The sequence below is a fragment of the Mustela erminea genome, chromosome 10 (assembly GCF_009829155.1).
Source record: "Mustela erminea isolate mMusErm1 chromosome 10, mMusErm1.Pri, whole genome shotgun sequence".
Classification (NCBI taxonomy): domain Eukaryota; kingdom Metazoa; phylum Chordata; class Mammalia; order Carnivora; family Mustelidae; genus Mustela; species Mustela erminea.
Genome location: NC_045623.1, coordinates 58,078,621 through 58,099,239, shown reverse-complemented (window position 1 = coordinate 58,099,239; position 20,619 = coordinate 58,078,621). Strand labels below are relative to the sequence as shown.

At 34.8% G+C, this 20,619-nt stretch overlaps 1 protein-coding gene across 1 annotated transcript in view; it reads right to left on the bottom strand.

The window, feature by feature from the left end:
- The window catches only part of ITGB3BP (integrin subunit beta 3 binding protein), a 68,854-nt gene that overhangs the window by 15,877 nt on the left and 32,358 nt on the right, over positions 1 to 20,619 (bottom strand). Inside the window, exons 3-4 of the mRNA XM_032361467.1 lie at positions 17,491 to 17,626; positions 8,492 to 8,561 (exon numbers count right to left, since the gene is read on the bottom strand). Coding sequence (XP_032217358.1) covers positions 8,492 to 8,561; positions 17,491 to 17,626 — 206 coding nt within the window. The remainder of the gene's footprint in view (positions 1 to 8,491; positions 8,562 to 17,490; positions 17,627 to 20,619) is intronic.

Sequence of the window (20,619 nt, the reverse complement as noted above, 5' to 3'; positions counted from 1 at the left end):
TGATTTGCTGGGCCCTTGATACTGCTTAATGCTTTTACTTAATTTAATGAACATTCTTTTATTCCCCACAAACCACTGCTCAAAATAATGGTCTAAACACAAACTCTGTTCCTCCATACTGAAATTAAACTTTTATATTCAGATTTTTGCCTTACTACTCTGTTGGTACCATATTCTATCAAAGGCTACAATAAACTCTTAGTTAATTCCATTTCTAATAATTTACATCAAAGTCACTACCTATAAGAGATGTATTTGTATATAATCTCAAGAAACCTGAAAGTTATATGTACATTACAAGGACAGAATCCTCAGGGTTTTCTTTGTCCTCTTAATATTATGTCTTATAGAGAAAAAGGTAAATTGGTCACAGAACCTCTACTTATCTTATCTGATTATTTTGAATGATGATAGCTGGACTGTAACTGATGAAATACATTGCTAAGGTTTTTTTTGAACTCTTTCTGAAGTCAAAGCATGGTACTTGCTACTTTTTACAAGCTCTATCTTAATCTTTAAGATAATACTCTGTGATAAACATTATCTATACGATTTTACATATATGGAAACTGAAACAAATTAATTATTCAGAGTTACATAATAAGGAACACAGTCATTGTGCATTCTTTGGAATTTTCTATATAGCACCATGTTGTCTGCAAACAGAGACAGTTTTATCTTTTGTTTTCTTTCTTCTTCCCTTCCCTCCGTCCTTCTAATTACTCTGATTAGAATTTCCTGTAAACTGTTGAGTACTAGTGGTGAAAATGGGCATGCCCATCTTGTTATCGATCTTTGGGGGAAGGTTTTCATTCTTCCGTGTCAAAAATTTTGAACAGTTGAAAGGTAAGTCTCTTGTCAATATTGGTCTCTCTTTTAGTCTTTATGTACCTACAGAATACAGGCATGACTTTATTTTCATTTTAAGTTTTTGATAACCATGTTCAACTAACTCACCCTTAGAGACTGGGTGATTTAAGAAGATTTAAGAAGAAAATGATCCATAAATCCGATTCTTGTTGCATTACTGAATGCTTAAAATATAATAAACACTAACTCAGACTTAGAATTCTTTTTTTCCCCCAGACTTAGAATTCTGGACAGCGGCTACCTGTCACAATTAACTGCATTCACAACAAACAAATAAAAAGCCCAGTTCTAGCATAATTCTTTATTTTATTTTTAAAGGATTTTGGGGCGCCTGGGTGGCTCAGTGGGTTAGGGCTCCTGCCTTCAGCTCAGGTCATGATCCCAGGATCCTGGGATTGAGCCCCGCATTGGGCTCTCTGCTTGGCAGGGAGCCTGCTTCCTCCTTTCTGCCTGCCTCTCTGCCTGCTTGTGATCTCTATCGGTCAAACAAATAAATAATAATAATAAAAATAAATAAAATAAAATAAAAGATTTTATTTATTTATTGACAGAGAGAGAGAGATAGGCAGAGAGGAAGGCAGAGGGGGCAGGGGATGCAGGCTCCCTGCTGAGCAGAGAGCCCGGTGTGGGGCTTGATCCCAGGACTCCGAGATCACAACCTGAGGCAAAGCAGAGGCTTGACCCACTGAGCCACCCAGGCACCTCTCTAGCATAATTCCTTACAATTAGAAAGATTTTATTTGGATTAGTGTAGAAATTTTTTTAAAATCTAAAATAAATTACTTTTTATCTACAAGAGAATAAGCCAACGGCTAAAAATAACCTTTACACAACAGGAGAAACTTTTGTGGTGATGGGAATGTCCTGTATCTTGGTGGTGGTGAATCTACACATGTGATAAAGTTACACAGAACTAAGAATACACACACACAACACCGAGTGCATGTAAAACTTCAGAAATCTGAATAAAAACCAGTGGACTGTGGCAATGTCAATTTTCTGGTTGTGATACTGTCCCACAGTTTTGCAAGATGTTATCATGTCAGTAAAGTGGGAAATGGTTACACATGATCTATTTTACTTCTCACAATGGCACGTGAATCTACAATCTGAAAATTAAAAGTTTAATGGAAGTAAACCCTGCAGAAGGATAGTCACCATTACTGCATTTTCATAGCAGTGACAGTAGCCAGCAGCAAACTGCCAAGAGGAAGAAAAGCTAATGGCAGTGAATTATATAATATATTTTCCTTTCAGAATATAAAGGATATGGAACTTCACATAAAATATTAATGTGTAGGTGTTTGTTTATAAATGAGTTTTATTGACATGTCACTAACTGCTTGTTTTCTGGGTAAAAAAATTTTTTTTTTTTTTTAAGATTTTATTTATTTATTTGTCAGAGAGAGAGCGAGCGAGAGCGAGCACAGGCAGACAGAGTGGAAGGCAGAGTCAGAGGGAGAAGCAGGCTCCCTGCGGAGCAAGGGGCCCGATGCGGGACTCGATCCCAGGACGCTGGGAACATGACCTGAGCCGAAGGCAGCTGCTTAACCAACTGAGCCACCCAGGCGTCCCTCTGGGTAAAAAATTTTAAGCCTAGAATAAGGAACTATATTTTCCTGTTGGAAGAATTCTTATATTTAAAACTTGCCAAACTGATTAACAGGGTGTCATTTTAGGACTATGAATATATAATTGAAAAACAAAAAGTATAAAAGAGTATATATTATACACCATCTTCATATAAAAAGGGAAATCAGAAAAAAGAAATGAAACAACCGAATTTTATAAAAATAAACACAAGAAAGGTAAACCAGAAATTAATGAATTTGGTTACCTACAGGGAGTAGGTAGAAAGAATGGGGCAGCAAGTGACACGTCTCTGAATATACTTTTTTGTAAAGTTTTGGCTTTTGGAACCATGTTAATGTTTTACATCGTTAAAAAAATTAAATCAGAAGTCCTGGATGGCTCAGTCGTTAAGTGTCTGCCTTCAGCTCAGGTCATGATCGCAGGGTCCTGGGATTGAGCCCTGCATCAGGCTCCCTGCTCAGCAGGAAGCCTGCTTCCCCCTCTCCTACTTTCCCTGCTCATATTCCCTCTCTCGCTGTGTCTCTCTCTGTCAAATAAATAAAATCTTTTAAAAAAATTAAATCAAAAAGGATGAGAGAAAAAAAGATTAAAATTGAATACAAATAGAAACAAGAGAACCTAACTACTTCAGGTGAATAACTAATTCTTCAAAGAACTAACCCAAGTGATGTGGAGAAAATGGAACCATTTTTCCCATGTTTGATGGGAATACAAACTGGGGCAGCCACTGTAGAAAACGGCATGGAGGTCCCTCAGAAAGTTAAAAGTAGAACTACCCTACTATCCAGTAATCACACCACTGGGTATTTACCTCCCAAATACAAAAACACTAATTCAAAGGGATACATGCACCTCTATGATTACTGCAGCACTATTTACAATAGCCAAATTATGGAAGCAGCCCAAGTGTCCATCAATTGATGAACTGGGTAAAGAAGATGTGATACATACACATACACAAACACACTGGAATATTATTCAGCCATAAAAAAGAATGAAATCTTGCCATTTGCAACAATGTGAATGGACTTAGGTAGGTACTGTATTTCACTCGTACCTGGAATTTAAGAAATAAATGAGCAAAGAAGACAAACCAATAAGCAGATTCTTTTTTTAAAATGTTTTAAAGATTTTTAAAAATTTTGTTTGTAAAAAAAAAAAAAAAGTAAATAAAATTTTGTTTGTTAGAGAGAGCACTAGGGAGCACAAGCTGGGGGAGTGGCACACAGGGGGAGAAGCAGGTTCCCCACTGAGCAAGGAGCCTGAGTTGGAACTTGATCCCAAGACCCTGGGATCATGACCTGAGCCAAAGGCAGACTGCTTAACTGACTGAGCCACCCAAGCATTCCCCAAGAAACAGGGGATTTTTTTTTTTTAACAATTTTATTTACTTATTTGACAGAGAGAGATCACAAGTAGGCAGAGAGGCAGGCAGTGAGAGAGAGAGAGAGAGGAGGAAGCAGGCTCCCTGCTGAGCAGAGAGCTCGATGTAGGACTCGATCCCAGGACCCTGAGATCGTGACCTGAGCTGAAGTCAGCGGCTTACCACTGAGCCACCCAGGCACCCTAAGAAACAGATTCTTAATGACAGAGAACAAACTGATGGTTACCAGAGGGGAGCTGTGTGTGTTTGTGTGTGGGGGGAAAATGGGTGAAATGGGTGATGAGGATTAAAGTGTACAATTATCATACTGAATACTGAGTAATGTTTCGAATTGCTGAATCACTATATTTTACACCTGAAACTAATACAGCACTGTTAACTACACTGGAATTAAAATAGAAAACAATATTAAAAGAGAACTAATCCACATAGTTCTGAACATAGTAATTTGTCTATATACTATCAAATTAAAGACAAAAAAGACTGCAAACAAATCTTGAAGGCTTTGCAAGCTGGTTTTTAATAGCACTATGAGTGTAGGAATTCCAAAACTATTTTGTGTAAGATTAAGCAAATATGAAAATATATTGCTGCTATTAGGAGCCAAAGATCTACTGTCTCTGAGAAAGGCTGCAAATGTGGAAAGGGGAAAGCTAGGAAAAACCCTTTATCACTATAAACCCATGAATTTTAAAAAGGCTGACTAATAGAAGGAATGATGGAGTTAAAAAATCACCACTGTATAACCACTTCAGTACTATTTGACTTTGTAGGGTTCCCGTAGTAGGTGCGCACCATTTAATTCTTTGAAGGGCTCAATAGAACAAAAAGTGGAGGAAGGGAGGATTGGTTCCTAGCCTGTTTATTTTTTTAAATTGTTTTATTTTTTAAATTTCTTTTATTTTTTAGAGAGAGAGCAAGAGAGCAAGCATGGAGGGGAGGGGTAGGGGGAGAGGGAAAGAGTGAATCTCAAGCAGGCTCCATGGTCAGCATGAGGCTCTATCTCATGACCCTGAGAACATGACCTGAAGTGAAATGAAGAGTTGGACCCTAAAGGCACTGAGCCACCCAGGCAACTCCCCCTACTTGCTTGTTTGAATTGGGACATTGCTCTTCTGCTCTTTTTTTTTTTTTTTTAAAGATTTTATTTATTAATTTGACAGAGAGAAATCACGAGTAGATGGAGAGGCAGCCAGAGCGAGAGAGAGAGGGAAGCAGGCTCCCTGCTGAGCAGAGAGCCCGATGCGGGACTCGATCCCAGGACCCTGAGATCATGACCCGAGCCGAAGGCAGCAGCTTAACCCACTGAGCCACCCAGGTGCCCCGTTCTTCTGCTCTTAAACTAGGATTTACACCATCAGTTTCCCTGGTTGTCAGGCCTCTGGACTTGAACTTGAATTACACCACTGGCTTTCTTGGGTCTCAAGCTTGCAGATGGTAGATGGTAGGACTTAGCCTCTCTAACTGCATGAGCCAATTCTTCACAATCAATCTATCTCTATATATGCAAATATATATATGTATACATATATATATAAACTCATCATCAGTATTTTTAAATCATTTTTTTAAAGATTACTTATTTTAGAGAGAGAATATGTGTGCGCGTGCAGGTGGGGGGAAGGGTAAAGGTAGAGGGAGAGAGAATCTCCAGCAGACTCCCTGCTGAGCACAGAGCCCAATGGGCTTGATCCCACAACTGTGAGATTATAACCTGAGCTGAAATCAAGAGTTGGATGCTTAACCAACTGAGCCACCAAGGCACCCCAATACATTTTAATTATTAATAACAATTACATCAATGCCATTTTATTATCAACTGTTATATTTTATTAATACTATATTATTATTATATTATTACATGTATATGTCTCTGCACTTGGTTCTGTTTCTCTGGACAACCCTAACTTACACAATTTCCAAAACAAAATATAAAATGCTATATCGGGGTGCCTGGGTGGGTCAGTTCTTAGGTGTCTGCCTTTGGCTCAGGTCATGTTCCCAGAGTCCTGGGATCAAGCCCCATATTGGGCTCCCTGCTTGGCAGAAAGCCTGCTTCTCCCTCTCCAGCTCCCCTGTGCTTGTGTTCCCTCTCTCACTCTATCATAAATAAATAAAATCTAAAAATAAATAAAAAAATAAAATGTTTTATCATTTAAAACTGATGCATACATGTGAAGTGTTCAATTTAATTTCAGGTTTTCAAAAATCAAGGCTTTAGAATGGGTTTACAAGACAATAGAAGAAATCCAAACAAATGGAACAAATGAAGAACCCATTATTAAAGCTAGTAAAATGGCTTTATTGACTGGGATTGACTCATTATATAATGAGTGCAAAAAAAAAAATCAGCAAGCCTATTTTTATCTTTTGTAAAATATCCTGGGCTTGTCCTTAAGTTCAATAACTCTAATATCAAGTAATGGAATGATACACATAAGTAATAGGGATCTTTAGAACTAAATATTAAGAGATATTAAATAAATACAGGCAAATCTCTAAATGAATCATAACAAGGGTTCTTGTTCCCTTGCTACGTGAAAGCTCACTGCTACAAGAGCTATTGTTAAAAATCTGGCACTGTAAGCAAATCAATGGGTTCAGAAGAATAAGGAAGGGATAAAAGTATAAAAAGTCAGAATAGCGTAAGGGGGGCTGATTGGGCGGGAAGCAAGGTTAAGTTTTGCTTTTTTATGTGGTATTCTGTTGTCCAAAAAATTTTCCTCCTTCACTGCCTACTTTTATTCCTAAGTTTGTTATACTTCCTATAATTATATCAGAAGTTCATTTGGTTTAGCAGGTATCTGCTTTAATTTATTTAATTTTTAAAACTTAAATTCAATTAATTAACATATAGTATATTATTAGTTTCAGAGACAGAGTTCAGTGATTCATCAGTTTACACAACACCCATGTATCTGCTTCCAAATATAAAATCATACGTTTCAAAATGTGTTACTTGCCACTTGCTCTCACTGTATATCCTTTTGTAAAATTTCTTTTTCTGTGTGTATACATTGCCAATTAAAAAATACATGAAATAAGTTAAACAAAAAGAGAATTCTTTCCCTTTTTGGGGAAAGATTTTTAATTTTTTTTTTTTTTTTTTTTTTTTAGGGAGAGCATCAGTGGGAGGAGAAGCAAATCTGAAGGAGCCTCCATGCTGAAGGGAGCTCAATGCAGGGCTCAGTCTCATGACCCCAAGATCATGACCTAAGCTGAAACCAGGAGTTGGATGTTTAACCAACTGAGCCACCTGGGAACCCAAAGAACGCTTTCCTCTTAATATCTGGTTGCAATGGGTTTCACTGAGGAAAGGGGAACTTTGCTAGGGGAAGGAAGGAGTAGTAATTTACAACAAAAATACTTGTGGGACAGGGAAAATGAAAATATTTGGAGCTGGGGGAGCGTGGCTAGGAAAAGCATCTAGTAAAAGCAAATAAAGGAGATATGATGGTAGATGTAGGAGATGCCAAACAAAGAAATTTCTTTGTGAAACACTTCTCTTTTTCCTTGTCATACTCTAAATGGCATTCAATTTTTGCATATTTTACTCTAGACTAGTACCGATTAATACTATAGTTCAGCTACATTATGAAAAAAAAAAAACAGACTTCTGGGGTCATAACCACTAGTTACAACACTATTTATATGGAAAATGCATTCTGAATTCCACTTAAATGAGTAAAAAATTTTTGAAACATAACTTATAACTTATTTCTAAGTTTGGCAAGGTATATTAACTTACAACATAAAGCCATAAGCTCCCAATTTCTTCATTTTTACCCACCCATCATATTGCATGGCACAAAGACAACATAGCTGAAAGGGTCAATGAGCTGAACATAAGAACTACTTTGAAAATTTAACCCTCTCTTCTGGTTAATTCAATTTTCCAGCCTCGGTGGATAGATATAACTATTCTTCCTAGAATATACAGAAGTAAATTTTTGTAAATACTATCTTCATTCAAGGCAGCATTGGCTGGCCAGTATGAAAATAGTTGGGTGCTGGGATATAAGCATGCTGGGTTCCTCTGGATCACTTACTGTGCTGGCTTCATTCACTGTGTTCCTAGCTCTTGAACCAGCTCTTTGTTAGGCACTATGTTCCCAGACGAGGGATTACTTTTCCATCCATATAAAATCTGAAAAGGTTGTTTTCCCCCAGATTTATCTTAAGCTGGTCTCTTATTCATGGACTGGGAAGCTGTGCTCAATGAATATTAAAATTAAGATCTCACAGGGGCACCTGAGTGGCTCAGTCAGTTGAGTGTCCAACTCTTGGTTTTCTCTTAGGTCATGATTTCACGGTACTGAAATTGAGCCCTGCATGGGCTCTGTACTCAGTGGGGAGTTTGCTTGAGATTTTCTCTTTTCCTCTCCCACTCCTCAGCCCACTTGCACTCTCTCTTTCTCTCAAATGAAGAAATATTTTTAAAAAGTTATCACATATCATGATCACATGAACCCTTCAAAATGCATCACAAAATATTTTACTTCTTTAAAAAAGAATATATCGACTCAGGTATAAACTATTTTTTAATTTTTGCAAATAAGCTATTTCTCTTAAATTATTACTTTAAGAAATATGACTCTTTTCTTTCAAGACATGTATTTATTATTTCAAAAATAATAAACTTACTCATCATTGTCCTTTGTTGTAGATTTCTTCCTTTTGGTTAAACTGAGGTGACTCAATTTTTTCCTCTTTCCTATATACATAGAGTAAAAAGAAGAACTTAAAGTTAAGGGGGAAATTGTCAAATTTTAAATAGAATTTAGATCACGAAACTTTAGATAGAGAATAAAAAGGTAGACTAATGAAAGAGAAGTAAAGAAAAAGTATCCTAAAATTGGCTATAGAAAAGAAAAATCACTATTATGAATAATTTTTCAATAGCTATTTTTTAAAATTTCCCAATATCCCAATATTTTATTCATAATGACTTTATGTAGAAAAAAACCAAACTTTAGAGATAAAGGATACTTTCATCAGATATTTCAATAAACAATATCATCTTAAAGTTTCCAGTTTGTATTATTTCACTCCTATTTTTTGCCTCAAAGTTAACAGTGGGTTGGTGATTTTTGTTTTTTAAAGATTTTATTTGTTTATTTGACAGAGAGAGAGATTACAAGTAGGCAGAGAGGCAGGCAGAGAGAGAGGGAGAAGCAGAGAGCTCAATGCACGGCTTGATCCCAGGACCCTGGGATCATGACCTGAGTCAAAGGCAGAAGCTTAACCCACTGAGCCACCCTGGCGCCCCGGTTGGTGATATTTATATCTACAAAACAGTAAGTTTCTAGTGATGTCACAGTAAAATAAATTTGATAAATGTGCCTGACTTTAAAAGCATATTGAAAAAATGCATAATGATTTACTAAATTCTTGGAAAGATCCTGTGTGTGGGGATGAAAGGTAAATTTGATTTTACAGCCTAGTAGAATATGATGTTTGCACTTATTAGTGGTCAAGTAGATAATTGTTTTATGAGTTCTCCATTTAGTTGTTGGTTCTAGTGTACTTCATGGTACAGTATAACATACACTTCAAACATATTTGATGTATAGCAAGTATTTGAGGACATATTAGCAAAAAAAAAATCTTTTTTTTTTTTTAAGGATTTTATTTATTTATTTGACAGATCGAGAACACAAGTAGACAGAGGCAGGCAGATAGAGAGGAAGGGAAGCAGGCCCCCTGCTGAGCAGAGAGCCTGATATGGGACTCGATCCCAGGACCCTGAGATCATGACCCGAGCCGAAGGCAGCGGCCCAACCCACTGAGCCACCCAGGCGCCCAGCAAAAAAATTCTTAATATCTTACATACACTGCCCTTAATAAATGTTTATTGAGTGAATAAGCAAGCAAATGAATGAATAATCGAAACTTTTTACTACTAATGAAGTCCAAAGAAATCATTTTTTAAATGTATAGTTGGTGACAACCTCCTTACACTATGTATTATTATGTTGTTCCATTTGTTTAACAACTGGCACAGGAACTATTACTTAACTCAATGTCCTTATTCTTCACAAAGGAAAAACAGATGAAATAAATTTTATTATTTCATGTAACCCAACATACTCAAAATACTACAATTTTGACACATAATAATATAAAATTATTAGTGAGATCATTCATATTCTCTTTCTCACACTGTCTTTGAGAAAAGTGTGCAGATAAGCCACACTCCAAACGCTCTGTGTCTACATGAATTGGAAAGTATAGCTCCATGTACTACTGCAGGAGGATCCGATACTTCTAGATGAAATAACACGAAGGCAATTTCTTTAAATTTTCAAACATAATTCATTAACATATTAATGTACTGTCTGGAACAGACTTCCCAATGCTGGTTTACACTTTTCCTTCATTTAATTTTTTTTTTTTTTAACAGAAGCTGTTTTGTTGTTTGCTTCCTTTTTAAAAAGAATTTTTATTTTATTTATTATTTATTATATTATAATCTTTTATTAATATATTTATATTATAATATTAATTAATTGATTAATTAATTAATTTGACAGAGAGAGAAATCATAAGTAGGCAGAAAGGCAGACAGAGAGAGACTGGGAAGCAGGCTCCCTGCTGAGCAGAAAGCCTGGTGCAGGCCTCGATCCCAGGACCCTGAGACCATGACCTGAGCTGAAGGCAGAGGCTTAACCCACTGAGCCACCCAGGCACCCTTTTCCTTCACTTAATTTTTATTCCATTATTCTTACTTGCTCCTATTACTAGGGGAAAAGCTTACTTAATGTATATTTTCTATTCTCTGATATTTAAAATTTCACTGAGTAAGTTGGTTCAGAAACTGATGAACAATAACTTCCCTCATTGTTACTTTAGATCTTATAGATTCTTTCAAAAAAAACCCCAAAAAACAAACAAACAAAAAAAAAACAAAAAACAAAAAAACCCCAAAACTGTATCATAACTAAATTAACTCAAAATAGTCTTTAATTCTAAAAAGAGAAAAAGTTATGATTTAGAGATCTTCCTAAAGTACTGGTTATCTCTCTCATTTTAACTTTTCATTATTTGACTTGTCTCTACCCTTAAATTCCAAATAGTAAGAGTTTATTTAACAAAGCATTAAAGGGAAAAACAGTAACAATATTTTATTTATGACTTTAGAGAACTCTTGAGGAAAAAAAAATTTGTTAAAATCCATCTTTCTTAAAGAAAAAAATCAAGCTGGGTATGAAATCCCCTGATACACATTAAACCTTATTTTCAGAAAATCTTAGCCTAAAGGTTAATACTAATTTCCTGAATTTTGTGCTATGCTGTCTGCATTCAATAAAGGTCCACAATTAAATATTAAAATTCCTTTGTTCCTTTAACTTGTAATTAATTTTCACATTTTAGTACCATCAGTCTATAAAGTTAGGTGAGAAATAGTAAAAGAATGCTTTATTTGAATTTTCACCAGGTGTTCAATGCCTGCTGAAACATTTTTATTATGGTAAGGGGATTAGATATCTTATTCTATAAAATATAATCAATAGCATTAATCTCAATCTTCTTATAGAAGGACTTACATTTCTAATATACTTTTCCAATTGCTAAATAGGAGGAGTTTTATATCTCTAAGAATAACACTTGGATCAGTCAGCAGAGACTATTGGGACTCCAATATATTATTAAGAGTATTCCAGTTACTGGGGTTCCTTGGTGGCCCAGTCGGTTATAGCATCTGACTCTTGATTTTGGTTCAGATCATGAAATCAGGGTTGTGAGATCCAGCCCTGCATTTGGCTCTGTGACTTGGGATTCTCTCACTCCCTCTCCCTGTGCCCCTCTATCCCCCTAAAAAAAGAAGAAAAAAGAAAGAGTATTCCAGTTACTAATAACTGCTTTCTTTATTTCATTTCATTCTATTAGCAATTAACATACAGTAAACAGCTACAGATTCTATACAGACTTTTTCTTGCTAGGTTATATATAACAAATACTTGTGAATGTGATTTCCTTTAAGGACAGTTTCATAAAACACTGGTGAAATATGTACTATCGCTGAATCTGGGCTACATTCAAAATTGTATTCGGGGGCACCTGGGTGGCTCAGTAAGCCTCTGCCTTTGGCTCAGGTCATGGTCTCAGGGTCCCTGCATGGAGCCCTGCATCAGGCTCTCTGCTCAGTAGGGAGCCTGCTTCCTGCCCCCCCCCCCCCACGCTCTGCCTGCCTGTCTACCTACTTGTGATCTCTGTCAAATAAATAAAATCTTAAAAAAAAAGAAAACTACCCTTTAACAAACAAACCAACCAAAATTGTATTTGGACTTTCTGGTAAGGCTCAGGGAGCCCCTTCTCTAACTAATGAAGATAATTTTCAACAGATCATGATGTTTAGAAATATAATCAATGATGTTAATGGTAACAGCTAACACTTAAATAGTATTTTTAGGACCGGGCACTGTTTTAAATGTTACATATATAAACTAATCTGCAAAACTCTGCATTGGTCACTCTTATTCCCATTTTACAGGTGAGGAAACAGAGGCACGGAATAGCCACATATCTTATCCAAGGCTCTAAACTAGTAAGTGGCAGAGTTAGGATCCGAGTCCAACACCCAACCCACTGAGCCACTCAGATACCCCGAAATCATGTTATTCTTTTAATTAACCAAATTATTTTAAACAAGAGTGGAGAGCAAAGAAGTGCTTTAGAGGATCAATTTATGAAAAATAACAATGTTAATGGTTCTTTTTTTAAAATTCAAAATACCTTTATTGAGTCCCATGGAAGAAATGTAATATTCTTAAAATATTACCTATATTATTGAACAGAAAGGTATCAATGAGAAAATTAGAATTGCTTTTTAGCTACTAAAACATTAATATTTGAGAAGTAGAATGGTAAGTTTTAAAATCTTTCATCCAAATTAGATTGTAGACCACATTAAGAAGCATTTGGCCCATATATCTCAAACTGCTCATCATATATTTAAGCTGATAGTAATTTATCAGCTCCTTTGAAATACATATTGTTCCTTTTCCCACTTAAAAAGAAATCAGTCTTGCCAGAGGTCTACCATTTGATTAGTCTTTTCAAAGAAACTGCTTTTGATTTTGTTGCTTTTCTTTATCACTGCCTTGTTTTCTATTTAACACTTTATTTGTATTTAATACCTTTTATCTTTTACTATTTCCTTTCTTGTATTTCTTGGGATTCATTCTATTCTTTTTCCATCCTTCTGAGTTAAATGCTTGGCTTATTAGTTTTCAATCATTCTTCCTTCCTAAATATATGCATTTATAAGTATAAAATTTCCACTAAGGACTGTTTTAGTATAATTCAGTATTTAAAGTTTTCCTCTAAGTTTTTATTGTCATCATCATTCAATTCTAAATATTTTATATATTCCATTATGATTTTTCTGAACAATGAATTATTTAGAAGGTTCTAGGTTTCCAAACACATGGGCTAAAATTTTTAGAGGGCTGCCTTTTTATTATTGATTCCTAACTACACAAAATTTTGGTCAGAGAATGTGACAGCAATTTTAGTATTTTGAGACTCCAGACTGGTTATATTTTTGTAAAAGTTTTTGTAAAACACATGCTTTATCATGTGTTGGGTATTACACTTGTTTGACCATAGCTCATTAGATCACACTTGCTAGCTATGTTCAAACTGTTTATACCCTTCCTAAGTTTTATTTATTTCATCAGTTTCTGAAGGAGGTACTTTAAAATTTACTATAATTAGGGATTTGTGAGTCTCTTCTTGTACTCCTGTCCTATTTCATTATGTTTTGTTTTTGTTTTAGATGCACATAGTTTCAGGAAACTTTTTCTAGTAGTGACTCTTCCTTTCTCTCACTATGAATAGATTCATGTATCTTCAATAGAGCTTTTTTTTGTCTTCACTTCTATTTTTGTCTACATTAATATTCTTACACAGCTATTAATTTTTTAAAGTCAATATTTGCTTTGTTTTTTTTCTATCCCTTTACATTTAATCATCCTATTTCTTTAAGTCTAAACAATAATGATATTAATAAGAACAGTATGTATTGAAAACTTACTACATGCCAGGCCATGTTCTGAGTGCTTTTTGTATATTACATTATTTAATTCTCACAACAATCCTGAGGTAGAAACTATCATTTTCCCCATTTTTACAGGCAAGTAAATAAAACACACACACACACACACACACACACACACGCACGCACAATTATAAAGTCAGTTAACAGATATTCTTCTGCTCTCTAAAAATTATAAGAATCTTAAAATACTTTAGCTTCTTTTGCTTCCTCATCAGTATTCCATGCTATTATAGTCTATTATTTGTTTTTAACCCCATCTTAAATTGTTTGTCTTTTTTTCTATAGTCAGCAGAATTTGTAGTCACATTTTTGTATTTGGATTTATAATTAAATTGGCCAACATGTTTGCTAATTTATTTTCTTACCATTGCTCTCTGCATTCCATTCCTTTACCTGAGGCTCAGTTTACTTCTACAAGTACATTTTTTAGTAGTCCCTTCAGGGAGTCTCTCTGAATGATAAATTCTCTCAGACTTTGTCTGAAAAAAAAATATTTATTTCATCTTCATTCCTAAATAAAAATATTCAGCTGTGATTTTTAGTTGGTATTATTCCACTTCCTGCTGAAGTCTGTTGATATAGATGAAAAGTCTACAATCAGTCTGTCATTTCCTTGGGGGTTATATGTCTTTCCTCTGGTGGCCTTTAAAATTTTCTCTTTGTCTTTGACAATTTGCAATTTTACCATATGACTATGTGTGGATTTGTTTTTATTCATCCTGCTCATACTAAGTATGCTATTCCAATCTGGAAATTCTCATCTTTCCTTAAACTGTGAAATTGAAATTATGAAAAACTGATAGTCCTTTTATCTTAGAATACTGCTTCAGCCCACTTTCCTTATTTCCTCCTTGTGCAACTCCTATCTGACATATATTGGAGCTTCTTAGTCTATTCAACATTTCTCTTTACCATTATATCATGGTCTCCATTTCTCTATCTCTGTGTTATCACATTGCTACAGTCTGGCTGATTTCTACAGATCTATTATCTAATTCACAAATATTCTCTTTGGCTATGCAAATTTGTTGTTTATCCTTCTACTCTAATTATTAAATAATAAGTCTGATGCATCCTTCATCTTTATTGAAAAGCATAATAGTTTGGAGAAATTTGCTAAGGGGCAGGGGAGGGCCGCAATATAATGATAACACACACATACAAATATATATAACAAGGAAAAATATATATGATGGTAAGTAAATAAATATATTTCTCTCAAAAGTATAAACTCACTTTTTTTTTTTAAAGATTTTTTTTATTTATTTGACAGAGAGATCACAAGCAGGCAGAGAGGCAGAGAGAAGCAGGCTCCCCGCTGAGCAGAGAGCTGGACGTGGGGCTCGATCCCAGGACCCTGAGATCATGACCCGAGCCAAAGACAGTGGCTTAACCCACTGAGCCACCCAGGCACCCCATAAACTCACTTTTTTATAACTCACTTTTTTTTTTATAAACTCACTTTTTAAATTAAATACATATCTCTCAAAAGTATAAACTCACTCTCCCTGTTTTTGGCCCACATGGGGCCAAAAGAAGTCTAAGTAGAGGGAAGAATTAGGAACAGATTTTTCTTTTTTTATACGTATAAATGTATTTAAATGTAATAATAAATCTTCTATTCACATAGTACATAGTTCAAATGTACATAGAAAATACATATAAATACCTAGAGGAAGAGTATTCCAGAAGGAATACAGGCTGAGACCTGTAAATGCAATGACCTTGTGGCAGGAAGGGGTTTAACATGATTGATGAAAAGCAAGAAAGTAAGAGTGGTTAAAGTAGTGTAAACATGGGAAGGGTAACAGAAAAGGAGATAGACGAGGTGGTCAGAAATTTGATGATGTATGGCCTTAGAAGTTATGATTAGGTTTTGAATTATATCCCAAGTGTGATGGGAAGTGAATTGCACTTAAAATGCCCTTGAAAATGCTATTTAAATAAAAGTACTTATTTAAGTGGCATCTTATGTTTTATACAATATTTAAAAACTGAGAATTGTTAATAGAAATTATGAGATCATAACTTAAATTATGATCTCATGGAACTTACATGGAACTTTTACTTTATGACTCAGGATTTCTTATTTCTAAAACATGTATAACATATTAGGACAAGCAATGTAATGATTACAAATGACATAATGTGATATAAGATCCTAGAGAATTCTATGTTGAGACTTTTGATATATATATATATATATATCAAAGAATATATGAAACATATATATGTGTACAGTTTAATGAATCAGTGTAACCACTATTTAAGTTAAAAAATAGAATATTACCAGTACCTCAGGAACACTTGCTATATGACTTTTTAAAAAAGAGCTTACTTAGTACTATAATCTGTGATAATTATCCACTTAAATGTCAACCAGGATCATGTGACCAATCTTTTTATGGGCAAAAGGAATGTTCGCTTAAGTCCATATTTAATTTCAATATGGAAATTGAGTATGTACACTTAAAATCTATTCATATTTCTGTATAGAGATGTGCCATCTCTAAGGCACTAATTTTTAATTTTAAACAAAAGATAAATTAAGTGTATTAAAAACACATAGAGCTTGAAGAAAATGTATACATCTTCATACATTTTTGTGAAAGCAAACCTAATAGTAATAGCTTTAAGATAAAAAGCACTAGGTTTAAGTAAAATAAAAGTCAATCAAAAGTTTAAGATCTCATTATAGGTTTCATTACAACAAATTAGGTAAAATGAGACTTCTTTGTTTCTGTGTAGCTTCTAGTATATTCTTAGCACTCAATAAATGTTAAACAATAAAATATGAATTAGGCTAATCACAGCACATCTAAAATATATTTTATTAAATTTGAGCCTACTTAGAATTTTATATTATAGAAACCTGACATGTTGCTGATTCATGACCTTTTATAATATTAAAAATTAAGTCTATGAAATCTACAATCATATATCTTTTAAATAAATATTTTAGCAATAAACTACGAGAGAACAGAAATATGCATGGTCAAAATTAAACTAAATATTTTAAAATAAACAATTTCATAATAAAATTAGGTTATTCTCTAGTGGAAAACCCTACAAATTTTTTTGCAAATGCATTTAAGATAGTAAAGGAAAAGAAGGGAATGAAATATAATAAATAAAAGCAAGCTATATAAAGATAAACGAAATGTGGATAAAACTAAATGGACAACATGAATAAAAATAACATTTATAAGTATCTCTCTTAAACTGTAGTGCAGCAGTACCTGAATTATATGCCCTTTAATTTATGCACATGATGGATAGCTTGTTAAGGGGTATATCTGTAACCACTATAATTGATAGTAGCTGAAGGCAGTCAGACCATAATTTCTATTTAATGGATAGGATAGTAAGGGAACAAAGTCTGCAGTAGCATTTTAAAATAAGTGCCTAGAAAGTTTACATTTATGTCCAAAGTCATACCTATATATTCTAGACTTCTTTATGTTGAATTCCTTAAGAAAAAAACAGTTGCAGCAAGACCCATATATTATTAAATAAAAATTCTGATTTAACCAGTAACTAGAAAAATATGACAATAAATGGAAAAGAATGTTCAACTAACCATTTGATGGTTCATTTTTGTGCTCTTGTTCTATAGAGCTTGCAGGAGAAGCAACTGGGCTCATTTGACAAGTTCCAGTTGTTGGAGAGTAAGTTATAATACTTTTCTTCCTTGTGATTTTTGAAGAATCGAATGACTGAAAATAAATATTAATTTGAGACAAAAATACTTATGTTTAGTTCTTTGAGAATGCCTTTTAAAACTTGTAAAATTCAAACCAGCATTATTTTCCTTGCTCTTTCTTTTCAGAATTTAAATACACTCAATTATCATTTCCAAAATGAACACTATTTTTAAAGTTTTGTAGATATTTCAGGTCTCCATACTGACTAGAGCATCTCAATTAGGTTATTTGTGAAAATTTAATATTAAAGGTTTACTACCTTCTGAGATGGTATTTCCAAACAGTTTAGAGATGACTGACTCTTCCAGTTACATCCTGACTTGAGCTGTCTGCTGAACCTGAGGTATAATTATGGGCTGGGCCAGGGAAACTCTCAGAAGTACTGGTAGTAAAACCCACCACAAGGAAATCCTAGGAGGGGTAAGTGCTTTCTTAAACCTTCACAAAGTTGCTCTGACATGGTGACTTGTCTTAAGAATAAGCAAAATAATGTTGGGGCACCTGGGTGGCTCAGTGGGTTAAGCCTCTGCCTTAAACTCAGGTCATGATCTCAGGGTCCTGGGATTGAGCCCTGCACTGGGCTCTCTGCTCAGCAGGGAGTCTGCTTCCCCACCCCTCTCTGCCTGCCTCTCTGCCTACTTGTGATCTCTGTCATATAAATAAATAAAATCTTTACAAAAAATAATCAAAATAATGTTCAAACAATTGAGTATTAACATTTAAGGCCCTTGGGACGCCTGGGTGGCTCAGTTGGTTGGGCAGCTGCCTTCGGCTCAGGTCATGATCCCAGCGTCTTGGGATCGAGTCCCACATCGGGCTCCTTGCTCCACGGGGAGCCTGCTTCTCCCTCTGACTCTGCCTGCTTCTCTGCCTGTGCTCGCTCTTGCTCTCTCTCTCTCTCTGACAAATAAATAAATAAATTAAAAAAAAAAAGAAAAAAAAAAAGAAAAAAAAAAAACATTTAAGGCCCTTGAGAATTCAGCCTATCCTATAGGATATCCTTCTATCCTCTCCTCTGTTCCTTACACACCTTGTGCATACCTCTCATTGGAGACTATCGACTCCATAAGATTACAAATTATTTTAATAATTTTTTACATTTCTGTCTGCCCCATTAAAATCTGAATTCCTAAAAATAAATATTTCTTCATCTTTGTGGTCTAGAACTCAAAAATCTGTAATGAATGAATGATGTAAAAGGAATAGTCCAATAACTTTGGCCAAGCCACTCTGAATTCATTCATTTGTTCATTAGTTCATTCTTCCAATATGAAATGACACCCATATCCCAGTCACTTAGATTAAACACATTCGGGCCACAGCTCATTCTGTGATCCTAGGCTGGAATGTCCTTTCTTATCTTCCCCAGGATGAAATTGTTCTTCAGTTTAGGTCCCCATTTATGATCCACTTCCTCCAAACATCCATTATCACACTATTAATTTCTTGTTCTTCTAAATTCCTTTTAAACTCTTTTCTGTAATGCTTACTAATCACCCAGACCTTGCTAACTAATGTGTACAAAGAAAGAGAAAAAATTATTCTGGCCTCATGAACAGCAGAGAAGTGTCCAAACAGTAGTAGAGGTCTTAACTACTTAACAGTAGTATAGGTGCTACAAGAATTGAGAGGAAAGGAAAATCAAAGTGGGCTGCAGTAATTTTACAGAAGGATTTTTTTTTTAAAGATTTTATTTATTTATTTGATAGACAGTGAGAGAGAGCGTGAACAAGGAGAAGGTCAGAGGGAGAAGCAGACTCCCCATGGAGCTGGGAGCCCGATGCGGGACTCGATCCCGGGGCTCCAGGATCATGACCTGAGCTGAAGGCAGTCGTCCAGCCAACTGAGCCACCCAGGCACTCTTACAGAAGGATTCTTGTGAGGAGGAAAGATGAGGCTTAGATAAGCAAAAATGAAAGGTATGAAAAACCTGAAATCTAGAAGTGCTACAGATGGCATAGACTGGATTTAGGGGATTAAAAAAGGTCTGAAGGTTATGATGTTACTAACATTGTAGAATTAAACTTATTTTGGTAGCTGACTTGAAATAGTTATATAATTCTCCATTGTCAATGATTCTTGATTTCTAAGACATCTTGGCAAAAATAGTGGCTGTGTCACCTTTTTCAATAATCTTGGTATTAGTTCCAGTATCTATAGCATCAATTTTTTTTTTTTACAGTTAAGGTTTTAAATGATAAATACTTTTCCATATTGGGGAACCAGAAGGCTTTCCATTCTTTATTTTATGTATCCACGGTAGCCACAAATGTAACCAATATCTTTTTTAAAAATCAAACTATAATATCAAGTTATAACTCTAAAGCAATCTTTATTGTAGGGTGAAAAGATTTTTAAGTCTCTTTATCAGATGTTTATTATTACCTCTCCATCTTGAGTTTTCACCTGTTTGTATGTATTTAGTCATAAACTATGACATTTATCCAATCCTACCCTACCTTTCCAAGAATTTATTGCCCAGAACTATTTCACTGTATATGTACAAGAAATGGAAGTCACTACACTAATGTACATTTATGTCAATCTGTTTTCCTATTTTATCAAAAAATTATTTTTTCCAATTGCCAAATATCTAAACATTACCTATAGATCATACATTTCTCCTTGAAAACCATTTTCTAGCTTTCATAAAATAAGTCTGTGTGTGTTTGCGTGTGTGTGTGTGGTATTTTTTCCCCCATATCTTAAAATACTGAAACTTTTTGGGTGGGGGAGTGGGGGGAGAGGAGGGGAAAAATCCCAAGACTTCTCTGCTGCTTTCTTTTTTAGGCCATTTGTGTTAGTTAAGAGGAAAAATGTCTATCTACAATTACTATACAAAGAGGGAAAAATGAAATTCTACCTTCCCTTACTATCCCACTAAATGTTCTTCAGTAATTAACATTTTTATATACCTGACTGCTGATATACGCAAAGGCATAATCTTACTTCTCTAAGATTTTTTTCCCCCCTCAAAAGTTTTGTCCAGGTCCTCTAACTTTAAA